The sequence below is a fragment of the Labrus mixtus genome, chromosome 7 (assembly GCF_963584025.1).
Source record: "Labrus mixtus chromosome 7, fLabMix1.1, whole genome shotgun sequence".
In the NCBI taxonomy this organism is placed as follows: Eukaryota; Metazoa; Chordata; class Actinopteri; order Labriformes; family Labridae; genus Labrus; species Labrus mixtus.
This window is the reverse complement of record NC_083618.1, coordinates 24,050,138-24,070,001: the sequence shown is the minus strand read 5'-3', so window position 1 is coordinate 24,070,001 and position 19,864 is coordinate 24,050,138. Positions and strand designations below refer to the sequence as shown.

General features: G+C 45.7%; 1 protein-coding gene across 9 annotated transcripts in view; it reads right to left on the bottom strand.

The window, feature by feature from the left end:
* Positions 1-19,864, bottom strand: part of LOC132977268 (glutamate receptor-interacting protein 2-like) — a 160,848-nt gene that overhangs the window by 18,109 nt on the left and 122,875 nt on the right. For all 9 annotated transcript variants that reach the window (XM_061041764.1, XM_061041765.1, XM_061041766.1 and 6 more), the window contains exons 7-14: positions 15,902-16,047; positions 15,407-15,554; positions 12,383-12,552; positions 7,080-7,235; positions 5,103-5,255; positions 4,820-5,006; positions 2,966-3,111; positions 982-1,062 (exon numbers count right to left, since the gene is read on the bottom strand). In XM_061041764.1, coding sequence (XP_060897747.1) covers positions 982-1,062; positions 2,966-3,111; positions 4,820-5,006; positions 5,103-5,255; positions 7,080-7,235; positions 12,383-12,552; positions 15,407-15,554; positions 15,902-16,047 — 1,187 coding nt within the window. The remainder of the gene's footprint in view (positions 1-981; positions 1,063-2,965; positions 3,112-4,819; positions 5,007-5,102; positions 5,256-7,079; positions 7,236-12,382; positions 12,553-15,406; positions 15,555-15,901; positions 16,048-19,864) is intronic.

The following is a 19,864-nucleotide window of genomic DNA, read 5'->3' as shown; positions in this document are numbered from 1 at the left end:
TTTCTCTTTATAAAGTACTCAATGAGCTCTGCCTCTTATAGATGAGTTTATATTTCTTTACTTTACTATATTTAAACGTGTAGCAGGCGGTCATGCCACCAAGCCTCACTCTTTTATAAAAGACGTGTATGTTGGCACACTCAGTTTAAACACATCCCAGGTAAACAATGATATTTTAGTGTCCATTGAATGCAACACTCGTGTTTGCAGCGTGTTTCTCCTGCCTCCGTGAAGCACTTTAAAGTTCAACGTGTCTCGAAGGCGCTGTACAAATGAACTCGTCTCGCCAAACTTACAGCGAGAGGCCGCTGGCTCGAGATGAATGTCAGCAGAATAAAAAAGAGAGGCTGAATGTTTGGCCTGGTATCTATACTACTTTATAAACATCGCCGGTGTTTATAGCTGAGTGTTCCTGCAGGCCGCGGTTACCACGGGAAACGTGTGTGTGTGTGTGTGTTTGAGCAGACGCGGGGTGGTCTCCTGACATTTAAACACTCCGCCAGCAGCGTTTCAAAACAAAAAATAGATCTTATGAATTTTGTTTAGTGTGTGTGTGTGTGTGTGTTCCAATCAGTTTGTGTGTGTGTGTGTGTGTGTGTGCGTCTGTCCCAGTCAGTGTGTGTGTGTCCCAGTGAGTGTGTGTGCGTATGTGTGTGTGTGTGTGTGTGTATGTGTCCCAGTCAGTGTGTGTGTGTCCCAGTGAGTGTGTGTGTGTCCCAGTCAGTGTGTGTGCGTATGTGTGTGTGTGTGTGTGTGTGTGTCCCAGTCAGTGTGTGTGTGTCCCAGTCAGTGTGTGTGCGTATGTGTGTGTGTGTGTGTGTGTGTGTGTCCCAGTCAGTGTGTACTTCCCTGTGAGTGTGAATGTGTGTGTGTGTGTGTGTGTGTGTGTGTCTGTCCTAGTAATTTTGTGTGCGTGTGTGTGTGTCCCAGTCAGTGTGTACTTCCTTGTGAGTGTGAGTGTGTGTGTGTGTGTGTTCATACCGCTGATGGTGAGCCCAAGCTCCACTCCTCTCTTCTTGGGCAGTTTGACATGAAACGTACCACTGCTAGGCACCACGGACTCTGCACAACAAAACACACAAAAACACACACACACACACACACACACACAGAAACACACAAAGTCAAACAGTCTGAGAAACTTCTTAACAGCAACAAACAGGCTTAACATCTGTAATTAGCCGACATTCAGCCCTCGCTCTGATCTCCTCTGATTGGCTCGTCTGCCGGTCAAACATCGCCTCCGTTTGCCCTGCGTGATTCAGAACACTAATAATACTAATTCCAGCGGTGAAACATCTCTGCTGCATTCAGGCACAAACACGGAGAGAGGAAAACAGACACTTCAGCTCCTCAGTTCGGATTCCTGTAAACGTCCTGACGCTGAGAGAATGATTTTTTTTTTTACTTCCTGGGCGAGAAAACATTGAGTTGAAGTGGAAAGAAATCAGAATATGGCGATTTATAATTTGCATCCTTCCCTTTCTGAGAGTTAGAGTTCTTTGTGTTTTGATGTAATGCTGTTCCTCACAGCCACAGAAACCGGATCACATCGACTCCACGAGCTTGCTGCCAAACCAACATCTGCGGCATCAGCCTCTGAGGTTAAACATCAAATATCCTTGTTTCCTCTCTGGAATTTATCTGTGCATAAACGCTTTAATTTAGTCATTTGATGGAGATATTAACTCATGAGATGATGCAACGTTAAGAAAGGAGACAAGCAAAAACAAAAAGAGTGACTTCAGAGAGATGAAATCAAATGAAATCAAAAACGATATCGAGGGCAATAAAACAAATCAAAGGAGGAGGCAGGAGACTATCCTCAAAACATCTCTCTCCTCTCTGCAGATATTACACTGGCTGGCTGTTATTTTTAGAGTTCATTTTAAAAAGTGTCTCAGAAACACTGACATTATTTTCCTCTGCTCGAGTTAAGTGGTGAGTTGGAGTCTGTGTGCAGGAAGGAAAACTTCGCTCAGAAGAACGACGCACCGAGCTAAACAACAAAACGCTTCTAGGGAGCCTGGTGCTGCAGACACCGGAGAGACCCGGAGACCCCAGACATGTGGGCTTGTGCACTTTTGGCTAACTAACTGTATCCAACGCTCTCCACAACACCATTAACCAAGAGGCATGGTGCTGCCTGTCTCTGGTCTTAGGCCAGCTACAATCACCTGTGTCCTGCATTGTTGTGTTAGCATGCTAATGTTAGCACTCTTTAGTTAGCTTGCAGCTTCACATTGCATGTAAATTGACACAGAATGATCGTGATGTAAAAACTCTTACTAACATCCAAATAATCAGCGACTATGTTCTTCTTCTTCTCTCTAGCCCTTGACTAAAACAGCTTTTATACACAAGGGGAGGAGCCGGCCGTCCCGTCCATGTAAACACGACTCTGACAACAACACAGCCAGCGGGACTCGAGCTTCTCCCTCATTGTAGACAGTCATGACTCAGAGACACATTTACACAGGATAGACTTGATTTATGATATATTTATGTGGAACATGTTGCTCTGTAGTCTTCAATGCTCCTACATTGCACCTTTTGTACATTTTGTGTTTTATTTTTTTATTTTTTATAGTTTATATTTTATATTTTTAAATTCTATTTTATATATTGTAAAAGCTTCTTAAACTGTATTATTTAAGTTGTTGCTAGTTCTGCTTTATTTCCTTGTTAATTGTTTAGCACCAACACACCAAGTCAAATTCCTTGTATGTGTAAATGTACTTGGCAATAAACCCTGATTCTGATTCTGATTCTGATACTAATAAAAGATCTGACACACGGGGGCATCTTCAGGTGTCTGACACAAATCACAATGCTGTAAAACACTTTACGTCATAACAAAGAGAAATAAGCGAGCTATTACAGAAGAGATAATCATATCAGAGGTTTTAACAATTGTTTTAATGATACTGGAGATATAAATCAGAGAATCGTTAGCTTCACCAACCTGCTACATCGAATTCTATCTCCAGAGAGACCTTGTTGGTCAGCGCTGCATCTCGGAGAAGCTGATTGGCCTCCTCCAGTGTCCCGTCCTCGGTGGGGATTCCATTGATCGACAGGAGGCGGTCCCCCACCTGCAGCAGGCCGCACCTACAGCAGGAGTAACCATGGCGATGTCAGAAATGTTGGAAAATACAAACACATATCTTTGAAGGTCAGGAGGGTTTCTAAGAACTACAACTCCCAAGTTCCCAAGTTTCTAATCAATGCAAAATGCTATTTTTGCATTTAGGTCTGGTCTTGGTCTTGGTCTTGGTCTTGGTCTTGACTCGGTCCTGATCCCTAAATGTCTTGGTCTTGACTCAGTTTCTCCCTGCCTTGCTCTTGGTCTTGGTCTTGACTCGGTCTCTCTCCAGCTTGGTTCTGGTCTTGACTCAGTCTAGATCTTGGTCTTGTCTCCGTCTCTCCCTGTCTTGGTCTTGGTCTTGACTCGGTCCTGGTCCCTAAATGTCTTGGTCTTGACTCGGTCTCTCTCCAGCTTGGTTCTGGTCTGGACTCAGTCTAGATCTTGGTCTAGTCTCGGTGTCACCCTGCCTTGGTCCTGTCTCGGTCTCGGAGCACTCTGGTCTTGGGTATGTCGTGGTCTCGATTAGTGTGGTCTTGACTACAACACTTACAGGTTCAATGAGGATGTAGCTGCTCATGCTAGCAGTTTTAAAGACGATTAGTTGTGGTTAAGTGTAATTGAGGGGTGGTGTGGCGGCGGAGTGTCAGGGTTTATTTGGATTCCGCCTGTCAAACAGGACGGAGGGTAATTATTGATTCATCCAGCGTGGGTGCAGGGAAGCTAGCTAATTAGTGTTGTTAGCGTGGGCGCTAATGGAGAAAGGAGTGTGGCCTCGGGGTGCCGAAACACACCCAGCACTTAGAGAGGCTGTTAATACGACAGGAGCATAAATCAGCACACACACACACACACACACACACACACACACACACACACACACACACACACACTAACACAATGCTGCAAAACATCAAAAACTTATGCAGAGAGACTGTTTCATGTTGTAAAGAGAAATGCATGAATGAAAGTGAAATAATGACACAAACATACAGGATTACAGAGAGACGTACAGCTGCATGTGTTTATATTTAAACCCCGCCTACACATGTACAGTAAATGTTAAATTATAATCATACACCCACACACACATCACACATCGCATAGAGCTGCTAATACACCGCCAACAGATCACACACACACACACACACACACACACACACACACACACACACACACACAGTCAGAGCCTTCAGAGCCTGGCTTGTCATTCCTTTTATCCTTATATGAGCGTTCATTTTGAAATTAACTCCAGGTTACTTCCTTAACTTCCAAACTTATTGTGTCAGCTGGATCGCTGACACCCTGAGCGTGAGCATAGCGCCCCCTGAACTTTAAGCCCCGGGTGTCTTTGATTCTGCATTCTGCATATTTCTACATTTATAGATACATACATTTGGCTGATAAGAATAATTGTGTGATTCACGGAGGTGTGACTTTTCTTATGATTGTTTTGTTTTGTTTTCTGAGTCAGTCTACGTTAGGGGGCGACGAGAGTACACAAGGCTAAGGCCCCGTGTCCACCTAGCGTTTCTTTCTCAGCACTAGCATCTTTTATCAGTTGTGTTCAATGAGTAGAGAGCGTTCGCACCAGAAAGCGGCCGTCTGGATGAAAAGTGCAGCGCCCAGCGTCACAGTGTGTATGTGTTTCGGTGTGTGTGTGTGTGTGTGCGTGTGTGTGTGTGTGTGTGTGTGTGTGTGTGTGTGAGTGTGTGTGTGTGTGTGTGTGCTCACCTCTCTGCAGAGCTGTCAGGCTCTATGAACCTGATCAGCGGGGGTGCTGACAGTGTCTCTGTGGCAAATATTCCCCCCTGCAGCTGGACCCCGAAGCCGTTTAGCGGGTCGCCTGTTAGAACGACCTCACTGGTCTCTACATGAACCACCTGACCACCGGGACCCACCGAGCTGGACGCCAGAGACACTAAACATACAGGCATACAGAAGCAGGATTCATTTTTATCATTCTCTTCTCTTTAAAAAATAACAATAAGTCAGAGAATCGTTGAGGCGTGCTTACAGGAACTTTTGTGTTCTTTCTTTCTCTGCCGCCGTTTGAGCAGCGAGTTCCGAGGACTCATGGGAACTGAAGGTCGGGGCAGGGTGCTGGAGCTCTGACTGCTGGGGCCCGACGTGGTCGTAGAGCCCGGGGAGAAACTGGCAGAAACCAAAGCTGCAGAACAGAGAGAGAGAGAGAGAGAGAGAGAGAGAGAGAGAGAGAGAGAGAGAGAGAGAATGAGAGAGAGACAGAGAGAGAGAGAGAATGAGAGAGAGACAGAGAGACAGAGAGAGAGAGAGAGAGAGAGAGCGAGAGAGACAGAGACAGAGAGAGAGAGAATGAGAGAGAGAGACACAGAGAGAGAGAGAGACAGAGAGAGAGACAGAGAGAGAGAGAATGAGAGAGAGACAGAGAGAGAGAGAGAGAGAGAGAGAGAATGAGAGAGAGACAGAGAGAGAGAGAGCGAGAGAGAGAGACAGAGACAGAGAGAGAGAGAATGAGAGAGAGACAGAGAGAGAGAATGAGAGAGAGACAGAGAGAGAGAGAGACAGAGAGAGAGAAGAGAGAGAGAGAGAGAAGAGAGAGACAGAGAGAAAGAGAGAGAGAGAGGGGGAGAGAGAGAGAGAGAGAGAGAGGGGGGGAGAGAGAGAGAGAAAAGTAAGATAACTGAAACACATGGACGACAAGATTAGGATTGACGACTTTTTCCTGAGTGTTGCTGAGCTTGAAAAACGACACATTGCACGTTACTTGGGAAGCACCGGCGTGCAGCTATAATTCATGGCACGCCAGTTTGACAACGCTGTAGGCCTATGCACTTGGCACCATGACTTCAGCGTGGCATGCCACCAGGGGGCCGGCTCCATTCGTACCACTCGTCTTCCACCATCACGATTCACATGTTGATGAATACCAGTGGACACTCTTTACAACATCTTCTAATAAGTCGGCGATATTGAACGTTGGATTGTTTGGTATCGTCATAATGACAGTAGAGTTATTAGCATACACATGTCGTTGCCTAAGCAAGAGCTGATCCTGAATAGCAAGGCTAGCCTAGCAACCGTAGCCAGTCAGAATAATCGATGGCAGAGAGTGTGATCCAACTTGTACGCATCATGTGAACCTCAGCATCAACATTCCCACAGTCAGATTTACAAAACCTTCTGTGACTGCCTAGATCCAAGACAAGGTGCAATGGGGATCTGGCTTTTTCTATTGCAGGACCAAAACTGTGGAACTCTTTGCCCCCAGACATCCGTCTCTCTCCCACTATTGGTGTTTTTAAAACTCGCCTTAAGACATATTTTTACTCAATTGCCTTTAATGTTCAGTAACCCGTCAAGCACAAAAACCCATAGCTCTGTTAGTCTTGTGTTACACTGGAATTAACTGTTCTTTTTTAAATTGTTGTTGTTGTCTGTTACTTTCTAATGCTTTGTTTCTGCAGTGTTCAGCACTTTGGATCAACTATGTTGTGTTTAAAGTGCTATATAAATAAAGTTGAGTTGAGTTGAGGTATCTGCCAGGAGGGGGCACTATAATAACATTTAGTAACGACTTCTAACATCCACATAATGAAGAGATATAAACTTCTAGGAAACGGCTTGAGGGTTTCCTCAAGGCTCATAGTGAGAGTTTTCACTGGTCCAGCCCTGTATGCCCGTCTGACTGGCAACATGGCGCCTCCGGTCCAGCGGCATTTGCCCCCCACAACCGGCACGCTGCTTGTCCAGAACCGCCATGTGCCACACTGACTGGCAACATGGCGCTTTTGGTCCTGCAGAATGAGGCTCTCTGACCGGCATGCAGCTTGTCCAGAAACGCCAGACTTGCACATGGAGCTTTCGGTCCAGCGGCATGTGCCACTCTGACTGGCATGCCGCGACGATGGCCGTAATCCAAGTGCACAAGTCGCTGTGTTCCCTAAGTGGCGTCCCACATGCTGCTCCTCTATCTCGCCGTCACTCCTTTTTCCTTGTTGTGTTTTGCTCTTACACTTGCAGTAGTCGAGGCTGTTGATGGTGTTGTTGTTGGAGGCCGTCCATGACTTGTTGAGGGTGGAGCTTGTGTTGCAGAGGGTGGAGTTTGCAGTGTGACAGTAGTTGACGCAGGGGTCCCACGAGTGGGGGTGGTCCGACTTCTGAACCTTCACTGGAACACACACACAAATCATTTGGTTACATGAGGAGTGTTTGGACGTACATGTTTTCCTAGAAACCTCAACATGGGCAGAAATGTCAGCACTAAGCACGCCTTACAACATGACGTCAACTCACTGACTCACATTCAGACAATCAGCGTTAAAATCTGACACTTGGTGCCTTGTTTGTGTTTTTAAACTGTGTTAGAGAACACTGAGTAACACAGAACATGAGGCATGTAAATGTAAATGAATGCATCATCCTAATTATTATTCTGATTGTCGTAAAAAGAATGTTGAGAACAAGAATTTTTTTTTTGAAGATTTATTTTTGGGGCTTTTTGTGCCTTTATTGGAGATAGGAAAGTGGATAGAGTCGGAAATCAGGGAGAGACAGAGAGAGAGGGGGAATGACATGCAGGAAAGGAGCCAAAGAGGTCAGATTAGAACCCGGGTTACCCGCCCAGAGGACTACAGTACAGCCTCCGCACATGGGAAGCACCCATTAACCACCAACGCCCGGAGAACAAGAACCTTTAAGAGTTTCAGGATACCATGCTTTAAACTGGGACAATCCTGCAATCCTTGGGGGGCACTTCTTGAGTACTGCTATGGTGCACTTGTGCTCAGCGAATAACCCCCAACAGCTCAAGCGCTCTGTCATGTGCAGCCCCACGTTCACACCTCTCCTTTAGTGCATGTCCATAAGATCCTGTTTGTGTGAGTATTTCAGCCTGTTTGTGTAACATGTGGTCATTTTTAATAAAGGACATATTCAAACAGATCCAAAGTGATCTTCCCTATGCTTCCTGTAGGATCTCTGAGAAAAGGGGATGACACCTGATGCATGACACAAACTCTTGCAGGCGCTGCGTCAGTGAAAAGAACAACAACAGTTCATCTCAAAGCCTGGAACAACATGAAGAAAAAGTTAACATGCACTTTCCAGAATGCATCTCTTAATCCTTATGATGATCCATTTGATGTTTTCTAAATCCAGAGGTCAATTAACAAGATCAAAAACCACGAAAAGATGCGACCCCGATGAGCCCGCCATCTGTTCAGATGTCTCTGTTCATCAGAAGACGGGGAGAACCTCTTCAGGGGAAACTCCCACTGCGGGCATCGTCTTTACAATCAAGGTTAAAATCTGACAACCTACAGCAGCCTGATAATGTGTAATCCCTCCTCACACACACACACACACACACACACACATACTTCTATCTGAGCTCTGATGTCGATCCTAAGCCGGCCCCGTGCTGCCACCGCCATCCTGCAGAGTCTTTTGTTTTCTCCACATGTGAGGCATATTATCTGGAGCGCTCTGCTGGCAGGAGGTCTGAGGAGCACAAGTGTCGGGCGGCCTCGGGGTGATACCAGACGAATGTGCAAACGTGTTCTCCTCTAATCCTCCCCGAGTAAAAAATTAAGTTGTTGCGGCCGCAGAAGAAAAGCTGCAGAGGCAGATCTGCTGCAGACACACACACACACACACACACACACACACACACACACACACACACACACACACACACACACACACACACACACACACACACACACACACACACACACCTATGCACAATCTTTAATAAGATGTTTTATTAATTCAGCAGCTACCTCCAACGTCTCCTGTTAGGCATCAGAATACAAAGAGTCTAAACTTGTAACCTGTTTGTTTAGTGGAAGAAATACATCACATTTAAATCAATAAAATAACTTCTACATATTTTGTTTGAAACTTTTGTAGCAACACGCTTACTCAGCATTTTCCCTTTCCTGTCGTCACATAACCTCGTCCACACGTCGGCGGGTATTTTTGAATACGTCACACCTTTCATTCGCAAACAGCGTTTCAGGTCTCTGTAAACTCTCCTTTAGTAAAAACTCCTTCCAGGGTGAAGATGTTCAGAAACTGTTTAAGGTGTTTCTGTGTAGACGGGGAAAACGCTGTGCACCTGTGTGATGTCATCGTGCGACGCTGTCTCTTTAGTTTACATGAGATTAGTGCGATGGCCGACGTCACCAAACTAGTGCTAACGATGCTAACTGGACTTTTTACACGCTCACACATACACACACAGTTACTCTCCCACTATGTTGACGAGCAGAGACGCCTGATTGGACGACGGAGGTCACTGCTGCTTCATACAACACGCCCACCACACAAACCCCGCCCACAATGCCAGAGGATTTGGAAGAGACCCGGTTGGACTTCGGGGTGGGGGGACAACTTTAAAAATGAAATGGTCACTGCAGAGGAATGGTGAGAAAAAGTTGCAGTCAGCGCAGCAGACCTCACTGGCCCACATTAGAAGTCGCTGGTAATGTGTAAACAATTTGTAATAAAACAATTTGTTTCTGAAAGTCCGTTGATTACGTTCCCAGCGTTGCATTAGTGTAAAAATCTATTTTCAAGCCACATAGGAGAGGGGGATGATTTTGATTAAATCTGGAATAGTCATCACACCGGCCACCACATTCATAATTATTGAGTTTTTCTGAGGCTGAAGAAACATCATTTCTTTTGAGGTCTGATATAAATCATCCTGACCAGGATCACAGACTGCTGGTGTGTTTCACGAGCTGGGAGTGAGAATGTGCTGCAAAAGTTACAACAAGACGGGATAAAAGAGAAAGGTAGGAGAGGAAGAAAGAAGGGAGGACAAGATTGAAAACAAGAGAAGAACAGAGGAGGCAAGAGGAAGGAGATGAAAGTGATAGGGAGGAGAGGAGGAGAGGAAGTTAGGAGAGGAGAGAAGGAGAGGAAGTTAGGGGAGGAGATGAGGAGAGGAAGTTAGGAGAGGAGAGGAGAGGAGGAGGTGTCAGGCTGACAGCACACAAGAGAGAGAGAGAGAGAGGTGAACAGAGGAGGCAAGAGGAAGGAAATGAAACAGATAGGGAGGAGAGGATGTTAAGGGAGGAGATGAGGTGAGAAAGGAGGATCGGAAAACATGAAAAGAACAGAGGAGGCAAGAGGAAGGAAATGAAACGGATAGGGAGGAAAGGAGGAGAGGAAGTTAGGAGAGGAGAGGAAGTTAGGGGAGGAGAGGAGGAGATGAGGTGAGGAAAAAGGGCACAAAAACGAGAGAAGAACAGAGGAGGCAAGAGGAAGGAGATGAAACGGAAAGGGAGGAAGGGAGAAGAGGAAGTCAGGAGAGGAAAGGAGGAGAGGAAGTTAGGAGAGGAGATGAGGTGAGAAAGGAGGGCACAAAAACAAGAGAAGAACAGAGGGGGCAAGAGGAAGGAGATGAAACGGATAGGGAGGACAGGAGGAGAGGAAGTTAGGAGAGGAGAAGAGAGGAGAGGAAGTTAGGAGAGGAGAGGAGAGGAAGAGAGGAAGTCAGGAGAGGAGAGGAAGAGTGGAAGTTAGAAGAGGAGAGGAGAGGAGGAGAGGAAGTTAGGGGAGGAGGTGATGTGAGGAAGGAGGGCACAGAAACATGAAAAGAATAGAGGAGGCAAGAGGAAGGAGATGAAAGGGATAGGGAGGAAGGGAGGAGAGGAGGAGAGGAAATTGAGAGAGGAAAGGAGGAGAGGAAGTTAGGAGACGAGACGAGGAGAGGAAGTTAGAAGAGGAGAGGAGGAGATGAGGTGAGAAAGGAGGGCACAAAAACAAGAGAAGAACAGAGGAGGCAAGAGGAAGGAGATGAAACGGAAAGGGAGGAAAGGAGGAGAGGAGGAGAGGAAGTTAGGAGAGGAGGAGGTGTCAGGCTGACAGCACACTAGAGAGAGAGAGAGAGAGAGAGAGAGAGAGAGAGGTGTAATGACTTTAATTAAATACCATCCTGCCTTCACACTCGCTGTCACTCAGCTCTCATTGATCCACCGCTTCTCTTTTCAACTCTCCCTCTCTCTCTTTTCCCGCCGTTATCACGCTGAGATGAAGCTCCCGCCCCGCACACACTCAACACAAAGTAGAGCTGAGTCTATTTCAGTCGGCCTTCATTTTCTGTCTATCATCTTCACTCTTTAATCCTGTCAATTTAAACCTCTCTCGACTCACGACTCCATAATCAGGTCAGGGAGAGAAAGCACGATTAAGAAAAACAGATATTTCCAACAGCTAGGAAAAAGCGTGTTTCATGCTTCCTACAATCCTGCAGCTTTGCACGTTTTACACATGTGTGTGTGTGTGTGAACGAGCATACGTGTGTGTGTGTGTGTGTACACTTGTCATCATTAACCCCTCGGCTGTGAGGCGTTAACCTGGATGCTGAAGGCAGCTGCAGGAATCAGCGTTTCCCGTAAATCCACTGGAGCTAATTCTCCATCACTCACAAACGGGTGAAGAAACACTCCTTCAGATGATTAAGCGGGAAGTTGCTGTCGTGGCTAAAATACGGAGTCTTTGTCTTCTTCTGGTCTGCTAACCGTGCAGCTAAAAGAAAAAAACGTCTTAATATCATCTTATTCCCCTGCTGAGCATGATGTGATGACATGTTCCTTAAGAGTTAAACCTTAAAGGCAGGGTTGGTAATTTTCTAAAACTAGCATGATTTTGAAAGTAGCATTCCCTCAGTGCTCCGTCTGCACCCCCTCCCCTCTGTGCTCCCTCTAAAGCCACGCCCCCTCACTTACACGAACGAGCGCCGTCTCTCCAGAAGTGGACCTCAGCTCATCTCTTACATTGTGTAGAAACTACGTTGTGAGTAAACTCACAGTATACACTCCCACCAGCCCTATTCGAGTGTGGGCTAGAGCACACGAGAGGTAGAGGGCGGACCTAAAGATAATTTCAACCAGAATCTGAAAAAGTGACTCCATCCATCACCCATCCATTCTCTTCCTCTTATCCGAGGTCGGGTCGCGGTGGTAGCAGGCGCACTAAGTCGCCCCCAGACTTCCCTCTCCCCAGCAACATTTTCAAGCTCCTCCTCCTGGGAGATTCTGAGGCGCTCCCAAGTTAGACGGGATTTATAATCCCTCTAGTGAACTCTGGCTCTACCCCCGGGGGTCTCCTCCCACAGGAAGTCAAGAATCACAGAATTAAAACAAATCAAAAAGCTATTGTTTAAACAGGTTGGATGTGGTTTTAAGTGACCTTATCATCTAAGTTCTACTTCCTGTTCACATCCAAAAGACAAGATGTGTAACTTTTCTCACATTAGCAGAAGTTGACTCATATTTTCAGACACGTGGCAGCTGGTGCACCCACCTGTGTCGTGCTGCTTCCCAGCTAGCCGTGTCTGATGGGAGGGGAGCATTTCTAACTTCACCAGCTCTGTTGTGCTCGCCAGAAGCTGCGTCGCCTCCAGGACCGTGCAGTGCTCTGTCGACGTTCCGTCTATGGACAGCAGGTGATCCCCGGCATGCAGCGCTCCACATCTGGTAAAAAAAAACAACACCAAAAAAAAACAGAGATAGGAAGAATCAGAGAAGGATCTGAACACTGTAGAACAGAGGAGGAATAAATAAGTTGGAAAATCACATGCAGGTAACACACGGTCGGATGAGGACTCTGCAGAGCCGGTCACCCAGGTGCGTCTGGATTTCAAACTGTGGTTTAAATATTAAAAAAGAAATCCGTAACCATGTGGGGATGGATCCTGACTGAGCTCAGAGCTTCACACCCACCCTGTCCGCAACTCTGAGGTTATTTCAGAGCTGGATTCAGAACTGACACAGAGTTCAAGTGCTTCATGTATATTTTAGAGCCAGACTGAGGCTCCGGGCAGAATCCTGTCTCCTGCCGTCTGTGTTAAGTTTCAGAGCTGGACACGGGTAATGTGTGTGTGAGTCTTAAGAAAGAGGAGCAAGCGAGAGAGAGAGAGAGAGAGAGAGAGAGAGAGAGAGAGAGAGAGAGAGAGAGAGAGAATTTTTGATTTTTAAACAGACCTTCAGACCTACTGTTCAACAATAATATACATTCCTAAAATTCACAAATTACATTCACAAAATAAACAGATTTTACATCAGCACATGTCCATAAACTAACTGATCATGCTCCATCACCTGCTCTAGAGCTTTTACACAGGCGAGAGGACGGAGGGTCGATACAGGCCACAGGGCAGAGGAAACAAGATTATTGGACACAAGTACACAGCTTTTAAAAGACATCTTTGGCAACAGCCAGCTCCATTTTTAAGACGTCCTTTTACTTTCTCTAACACACCCTCCCAGTTGTTATTCACAAACATTTGATTCCCCAAAAACACTCCCAAATATTTAAGACCTCCTGATTTCCAAACGAGGCCTCCAGGCAGACTGAGCCGACCCCTCAGCCTCTCTCCCACCATCACTGCTTCACTTTTCAGCCAGTTCACTTTGGCAGAAGATATCGACCCAAACAAATTCACAGTCTCTTTTAAAACATCGATATCTTTCTGCTGGTTGACAAACACAATCACATCATCAGCATACGCTGACAATTTAAAACAGACATCAGAGCCAGGAAAACAAACACCAGAGAGACCTGACCTCAGTCTGTGAAGCAGGGGTTCAATGGCTAAGGAATATAACATTCCAGATAAAGAACAGCCCTGCTTCACCCCCCTCTGTACACTAAAAGGAGCACTCAGGCCTCCGTTGATCTTTAGCACACTCGCAATGTCACGGTACAAAACCTGGATCTTAGCTAAGAAACATGGGTTGAACCCAAAGACGGTTAGAGTCCGCCATAGATACTGATGTTCAACCCGATCAAAAGCCTTTTCCTGGTCTAGTGAAATCAGACCAGTTTCTACAGAAACCAGAGACTTCCAAAACTTCCGCCCCATCACCTGCCCTAGTCCGGATGCCAGGACCTTGGACAGGGCTTTGTAGTCCGTACAAAGTAATGACACTGGTCTCCGGTTTTTTAAATCCTGAAGGTTGCCTTTCTTTGGCAGCAGTGTGATGACTGCTCTCCTGTAGCTCAGAGGCAGACAACCCCTCTCCAAACTGTCTTTAAGAACCTCCAGGAGATCCTCTCCCAGCACACACCAAAACACTTTATAAAAGTCAACAGGAAGTCCATCAATACCTGGAGCTTTTCCATTCTGCAGACTCATGACAGCACAGTAGAGTTCAGACAGACTGCATGTTTTCTGATCCCAGCAGAATCTGAGATCGATTGTCCACTGCTGGATCGTACAGAGTGAAAGATCTTTTGTCTGCTTTCCCTTTCCAGACCAAAAAATTGTCCCTGGTGACATTGCGAGTGTACTGTTGACACAACTGTTTAATCTAACTTTTTCCAAAGTTCCACCACTGCTGAATGGTTTTAAAATCAGACTTTAGCTGTCTGTGAGTGTCCCAAAAGTACTCCAGTGCAGACTTAAAAGCTTTATCGTGCAGCAGTGTGGTGTTAAAATGCCAATATGTGCTTTGAAGTCTGACATTCTTAATAAAAAACAGAACAATAAACGAGACAGTGATCAGTGAAGCCTACAGGAACAATAAGACACTCTTTAAAAACATTCATGTTGTGTTTAAAACAATAAAAGCGATCCAACCTGGCCAGAGATAATTTGGCACTCTAATTTTCAATAAGCAGCCTTCAATGACCTCCTCTACTTCACACGAAGCAGGCAGAAAGCCTCTAGAAAAAATAAAGCCAACTCCTCCACTACAGGTGAACTTATGGCTGAGGATCACCTCCCCAGGCCACTCCTTCCTCCACTGACTCTCGTTCTCAGAGTCACTGTGTGACTCTTGAAACATTAAAATATCTAACTTTTCGAACTCCATCAGTTGAAATAGTGCAGCTCTTTTGCATCATCTCTCGCTCCATTTACATTTAAGGTGCCAATTTTAAATTCACACATTGAGAGATAGGAGTTTAAAAAAGATAAATACACAACAAGAGGAAAGAGATGAGACCCAGTCTAAACATCATCATCGCTGATTTGTGCTTTCACTTTCAAGGTCAGTTTTCTGAGACGATAAATCTCTTGATCTGTGAGGCCTTCGTCACCAAAAGCACCGGAGCTCTGAGTTAAAGGCCGAGCTGAACTTAAAAAACGCTTCAGGTCTGGAAAGAATTCCTCTAAGTCCACCAGCCTGAGGCCCTTGGTGTCCTGTAGAAACTTTTAATCTAGGCTGAGGTGTAAGTGATGCTCCGCGGACCATGGGTCAATCCATGGCCGTGTTCATGGACGCCATCATCAGCTCGTACCTTCAGAGAGTGAAGTGTAACAAACACATGATGTGTGTGTGTGTGTGTGTGTGTGTGTGTGTGTGTGTGTGTGAATGTGTGTACCTGTCCACCACGCTGCCAGGTTTAACTCGGTCGATGACGATGACCTGCTTGTTTCGATGACTGGCTGAGGTCAGCGTGATTCCCAGCGTAGCTCCCGGCGACTTGGCGATCTCCACTAATAGCGGGCCGGAGGCGTTCGTCACCGTGTCTGATCGGGGAAAAGATGGATTTTATTTTTTATCACTTGCTCGCAAACACGACAGTGAGAAGACTGCCAGATGAGCTCGAGGCTAAAAATGGCCTCAAAGGAGAAAACTACCAGATACAGTATGCAGACCAGGGGATTCTTGCATTGCATTATGGGTAAGTGAAGGCAGCGCTCAGCCTGAGGCGGCGGTTGCCAAAACATCAACAAAACACACAACGGAGTCTTGATTTCAGAAACTTCATCCTCAAGCTTTAACTCATGCCTGAGCCAAGTATCCCAATGTGTGTGTGTGTGTGTGTGTGTGTGTGTGTGTGTGTGTGTGTGTGTGTGTGTGTGTGGTCCCTCACCCATGATGGTGACGTCGTACTCTATCTGGAACAGAGCTTCCTGTCCGCACTGGGCCAACACGCTGAGGGCGTCGCTGTGGTTGGCGTTGTGCAGCGGTACGCCGTCCACACTGAGGAGACGGTCACCGGGACGCAGCGTGCCTTCTCTGAACACACACACACACACACACACACACACACACAGACAAAATGACAACGTCAGATGTGAAAGCTCTGGAAATTTTATATGGATGCCGTGCAGTGGTTAGCTCTGTTCCCTCACAGTGAGGAGGTTCCTGGTTTGAATCCCCGTCTGACAGGAGCCTCTCTGTGTAGAGTTTGCATGTTCTCCCTGTGCATGTGTGGGTTCTCTCCGGGTACTCCTGCTTCCTCCCACAGTCCAAAGACATGCTCGTTAGGTTAACTGGTGACTCTGAATTGCCCGTAGGTGTGAGTGTGGCTGGCTGTCTGTCTCTATATGTCAGCTCTGTGATTGGCTGGTGAACAGTCCAGGGTGTAACCCCGCCTCTCACCCAATGACAGCTGATGAAGATGATCCAAAATGCAGCAGCGCGACTGGTCTTCAACAGATACAAAAAACACTCAGCTGTTCATCTCCCTCCACTGGCTCCCAGTTACTGCTCCCATCAAATTTAAAACTCACTTCCTGTCAGCACCTGTGGTCACTTCCTGTCAGCACCTGTGTGTCCGCTCAGACTGAAAGCTGTTCGTTTGCACTTCCTGACGTTGTTTCCTCCTCTCTAGATCCTCGCTTGTGATGTTCTTACTCTCTGATGTACATCACTTTGGATAAAAGCTTCTGCTTAATGAATTGTAGGCAACACATTTATGAGAAAGGGATGGATGTGAGGTCACAGTGACCTTTGAGCAATAAGATCTAATTTCTTCAAAAACGTAATGTCAGATTTGAAGAAATTCCCTTCAGGCGTTCCCGAGATACTGCGTTGAGGATGAACGAGGCGGATTGACAAAAAAAAAAACTGTAAAATGCCTCCGGCCACGGCTGTCGACCGCACTCTTATCGTCGGCACTTCCCCTCAAAACGTATTTATCTCTTCTCCTCTTCTAACTTTTCCTTTTGGCAAATGTGTATCGGACTCGTTCTCATACTGTCGCACTTGTTCCTTCTTTCCTTCTCATCTCACCCTCCTCTTTTCTTCGTCTGTCTTGAGGTTTTTTTTTTACAGTATCTTTGCTCCTCGAGTTCAAATGGAGGACAAACACAGAGGAAACAGCACAAAGATGACAGATTATTCTGCTGTGCTTCACAGTAATCAACATCTACAGATTAAACATCACTTCATGTGATCTGGTTCCATTGAAGTTGCGCTGATTTTCCAAAAAAAAGTCCCTGAATGACAAAAGCACTTTCACACTAGTCTGGATGCTTAGCCACACATTTCAGGCAATTATTTATCTCAAAAGAAATGCACCCTCTCTTTTGAATGTTTAATGCACAGCTCTGCATGGAGGAGCTGATGGATGCTTTATGCATGATGCCAGAGTGTGAGCCATGCAGAGCTGTCCATCGGAGCAGGAAGTTGTAAAGGATGCGATGATAGCCTGTCGCTTTTTAAACAACATGAAGTGGGTCAAGAAGATCTTGTAGGCTGCAATCAGAGGGAAATGTGTTCGGAGGTTTGAACCTTTAAGTGGGAATGAAAAGGTCAAGTTTGAGTTTTTAAGGAAAAATAGAGGAATGAGCACAGCTTCGGCTTCTCATCCATCTTAACTCTTCTTACTCACCAGTAGAACCGCCCACAGAAACGTTTGGGCCCCTGAAAGGCCAAGTGAACGGGCCCTCGACAGATTTCATTTACCAATATCAGAACTTACTTACTGGATCAGTAGTGTTAGCATTAGCCTCCTAGCTAACATACGCCTCCTCTGTCTGGCTCCGATCCGCTTTTGGAGCTTGCAGGAAAAACGTTTACTTACAAGTTACTGTCGGGGTCAAAAGCACTCGTCTCCTTTATTTCCAGATTCCTGATTTTTGTGAAGGTCCTGGCATGGCTACACCCAGTCCAAGATAACTAACAGTTCAGTGGGCTCTCCCACAACTCTAATGGAGGTTAGCAAAAACATGGATCACATAAAGTTAAGCAATGAACCAAATTTTAACACTCTCCATTAAAGGTACACAAATACATATTTATTGTTGCTAGCCGTTTCAAAATGTAAAACCTCCTCTTACGAGCGTGAGCTTAACGTTGTGAACTTCTGCAGTGGCTCCATTTTTCAACACTTGAGGTGCCGCTTCAGTTCTGATGAACAAACAAGATCTGCTGTCTTCTGTCCTTCACATCTCAGCAGTTTACTGCACACAACAAATAAAGATACTACAGGTGTTGTAGTCAAGTCCAAACTAACCAAGACATACCCGAGAACCAGAGTGCTCCGAGACCGGGACAAGACCAAGACCAAGACATTTAGGGATCGAGACCGGGTCAAGACCAAGACCAAGGCAGGGCAAGACGGAGTCAAGACCAGGACAATTAGGGATCGAGACGGAGTCAAGACCAAGACATTTAGGGATCGAGACCGAGTCAAGACCAGGACCAAGATCAAGACATTTAGGGATTGAGACCGGGTCAAGACCAAGACCAAGGCAGGGCAAGACCGAGTCAAGACCAAGACATTTAAGGATCGAGACCGAGTCAAGACCAGGACCAAGACCATATATATCACTGAAAAATCATCATCTTGTGTTTAGGGGGCGTGTCACTCACTTAGACTGTTACACTGGGAAGGTTGCGGCCGTAACTGGTAGATAAAAATCTAATAATGAATGAATTGAAGTTAGTTGTTCTTGATTTAAAATCTGGAGTCCGCCCAGTCTGAGACCGGGTCAAGACTGAGTAAAAATGCTTTTGATTTTGAGACAAGACCAAGACTGGAGGTCTGGAGACAAATACTGATTTCGAGTACCACCACACTAGACACCACAGCTGTTAATTTGAATCGTTATTAGTGGATTAAACTGCATTTTAGGATGGATGTTGGTTGCTCTAATTCAGGTCGATGGTTGAAGCAACGTCTTGCGGACTTCTCTGACATTTTGCCGTCTCTGAAGCGTGCAGGCTCTCGCTGTGTCTTTCTTTGTCTGTTCATATGATGAGGCTGTACAATCAAGTCCTTTGTGGTTTCTGCATAAAAACATCATGACTCTGCAGCACTCGCGGAGTTGTTGCTTTATAATTCCCACCGGGTAAAGCCAAACACGTAGGCACTCCGGAGACCGTGTGCTGCTGTGGATTAAGTTTCTCTCCAATTGGCATGTAAATGGGATAAAAAGCAGCAGAATATCTCGTTCGTTTTTTTTCGCTGCACTGACCCACATTCTCAGGATGGTTTTCTTTAGAATGGCGTCAGATGAGCTTCAGGGAAAAATAACTGAATGGTGAGATGGAATTTAATCTACGTTTTGTCCCACACTGTGCACCTTTGTGTGAGGAATCTACTGAAATAGGGCCATGGATGATCTGTAACATAAGCTCTTCTGCAATCATTTTGTCATATACAATTGATCACATTAAAACAGATCTTTCACGAGCCCTAAATGTGTGTCACAGATCACAGAAAAGACAAATCTCATGAGCAAAGATTCAACTGTGTGCGTTCATGCACATGTTCTGCAGGTGTCCTAATTTATCTCTGCATTAATTTCTTTCACAATTCTTACATCTGGAGTAAAAATAGCATCTCTAATGTCTAAAGCAGAAACTGACTGAAGCTGTTTGCTATCAAAGAGGAGGCGTTGTGTGTCTTTTCTTATCATTGCTGGAGAAACAGTGTGGAGTAAAGAAAGCTTTGAGAAAAAGGACTTTCTAAAAGCATTGAAATGTTTCTGACGGCTGCAGATAAATGGCAAGATTTGCAACTAAGCATTAAAGTGTAAAACAGCTGATTAAAGGTCCAATCCAAGATGTGTAGTGAGTGAAATGATGAAGTGACCATACTATA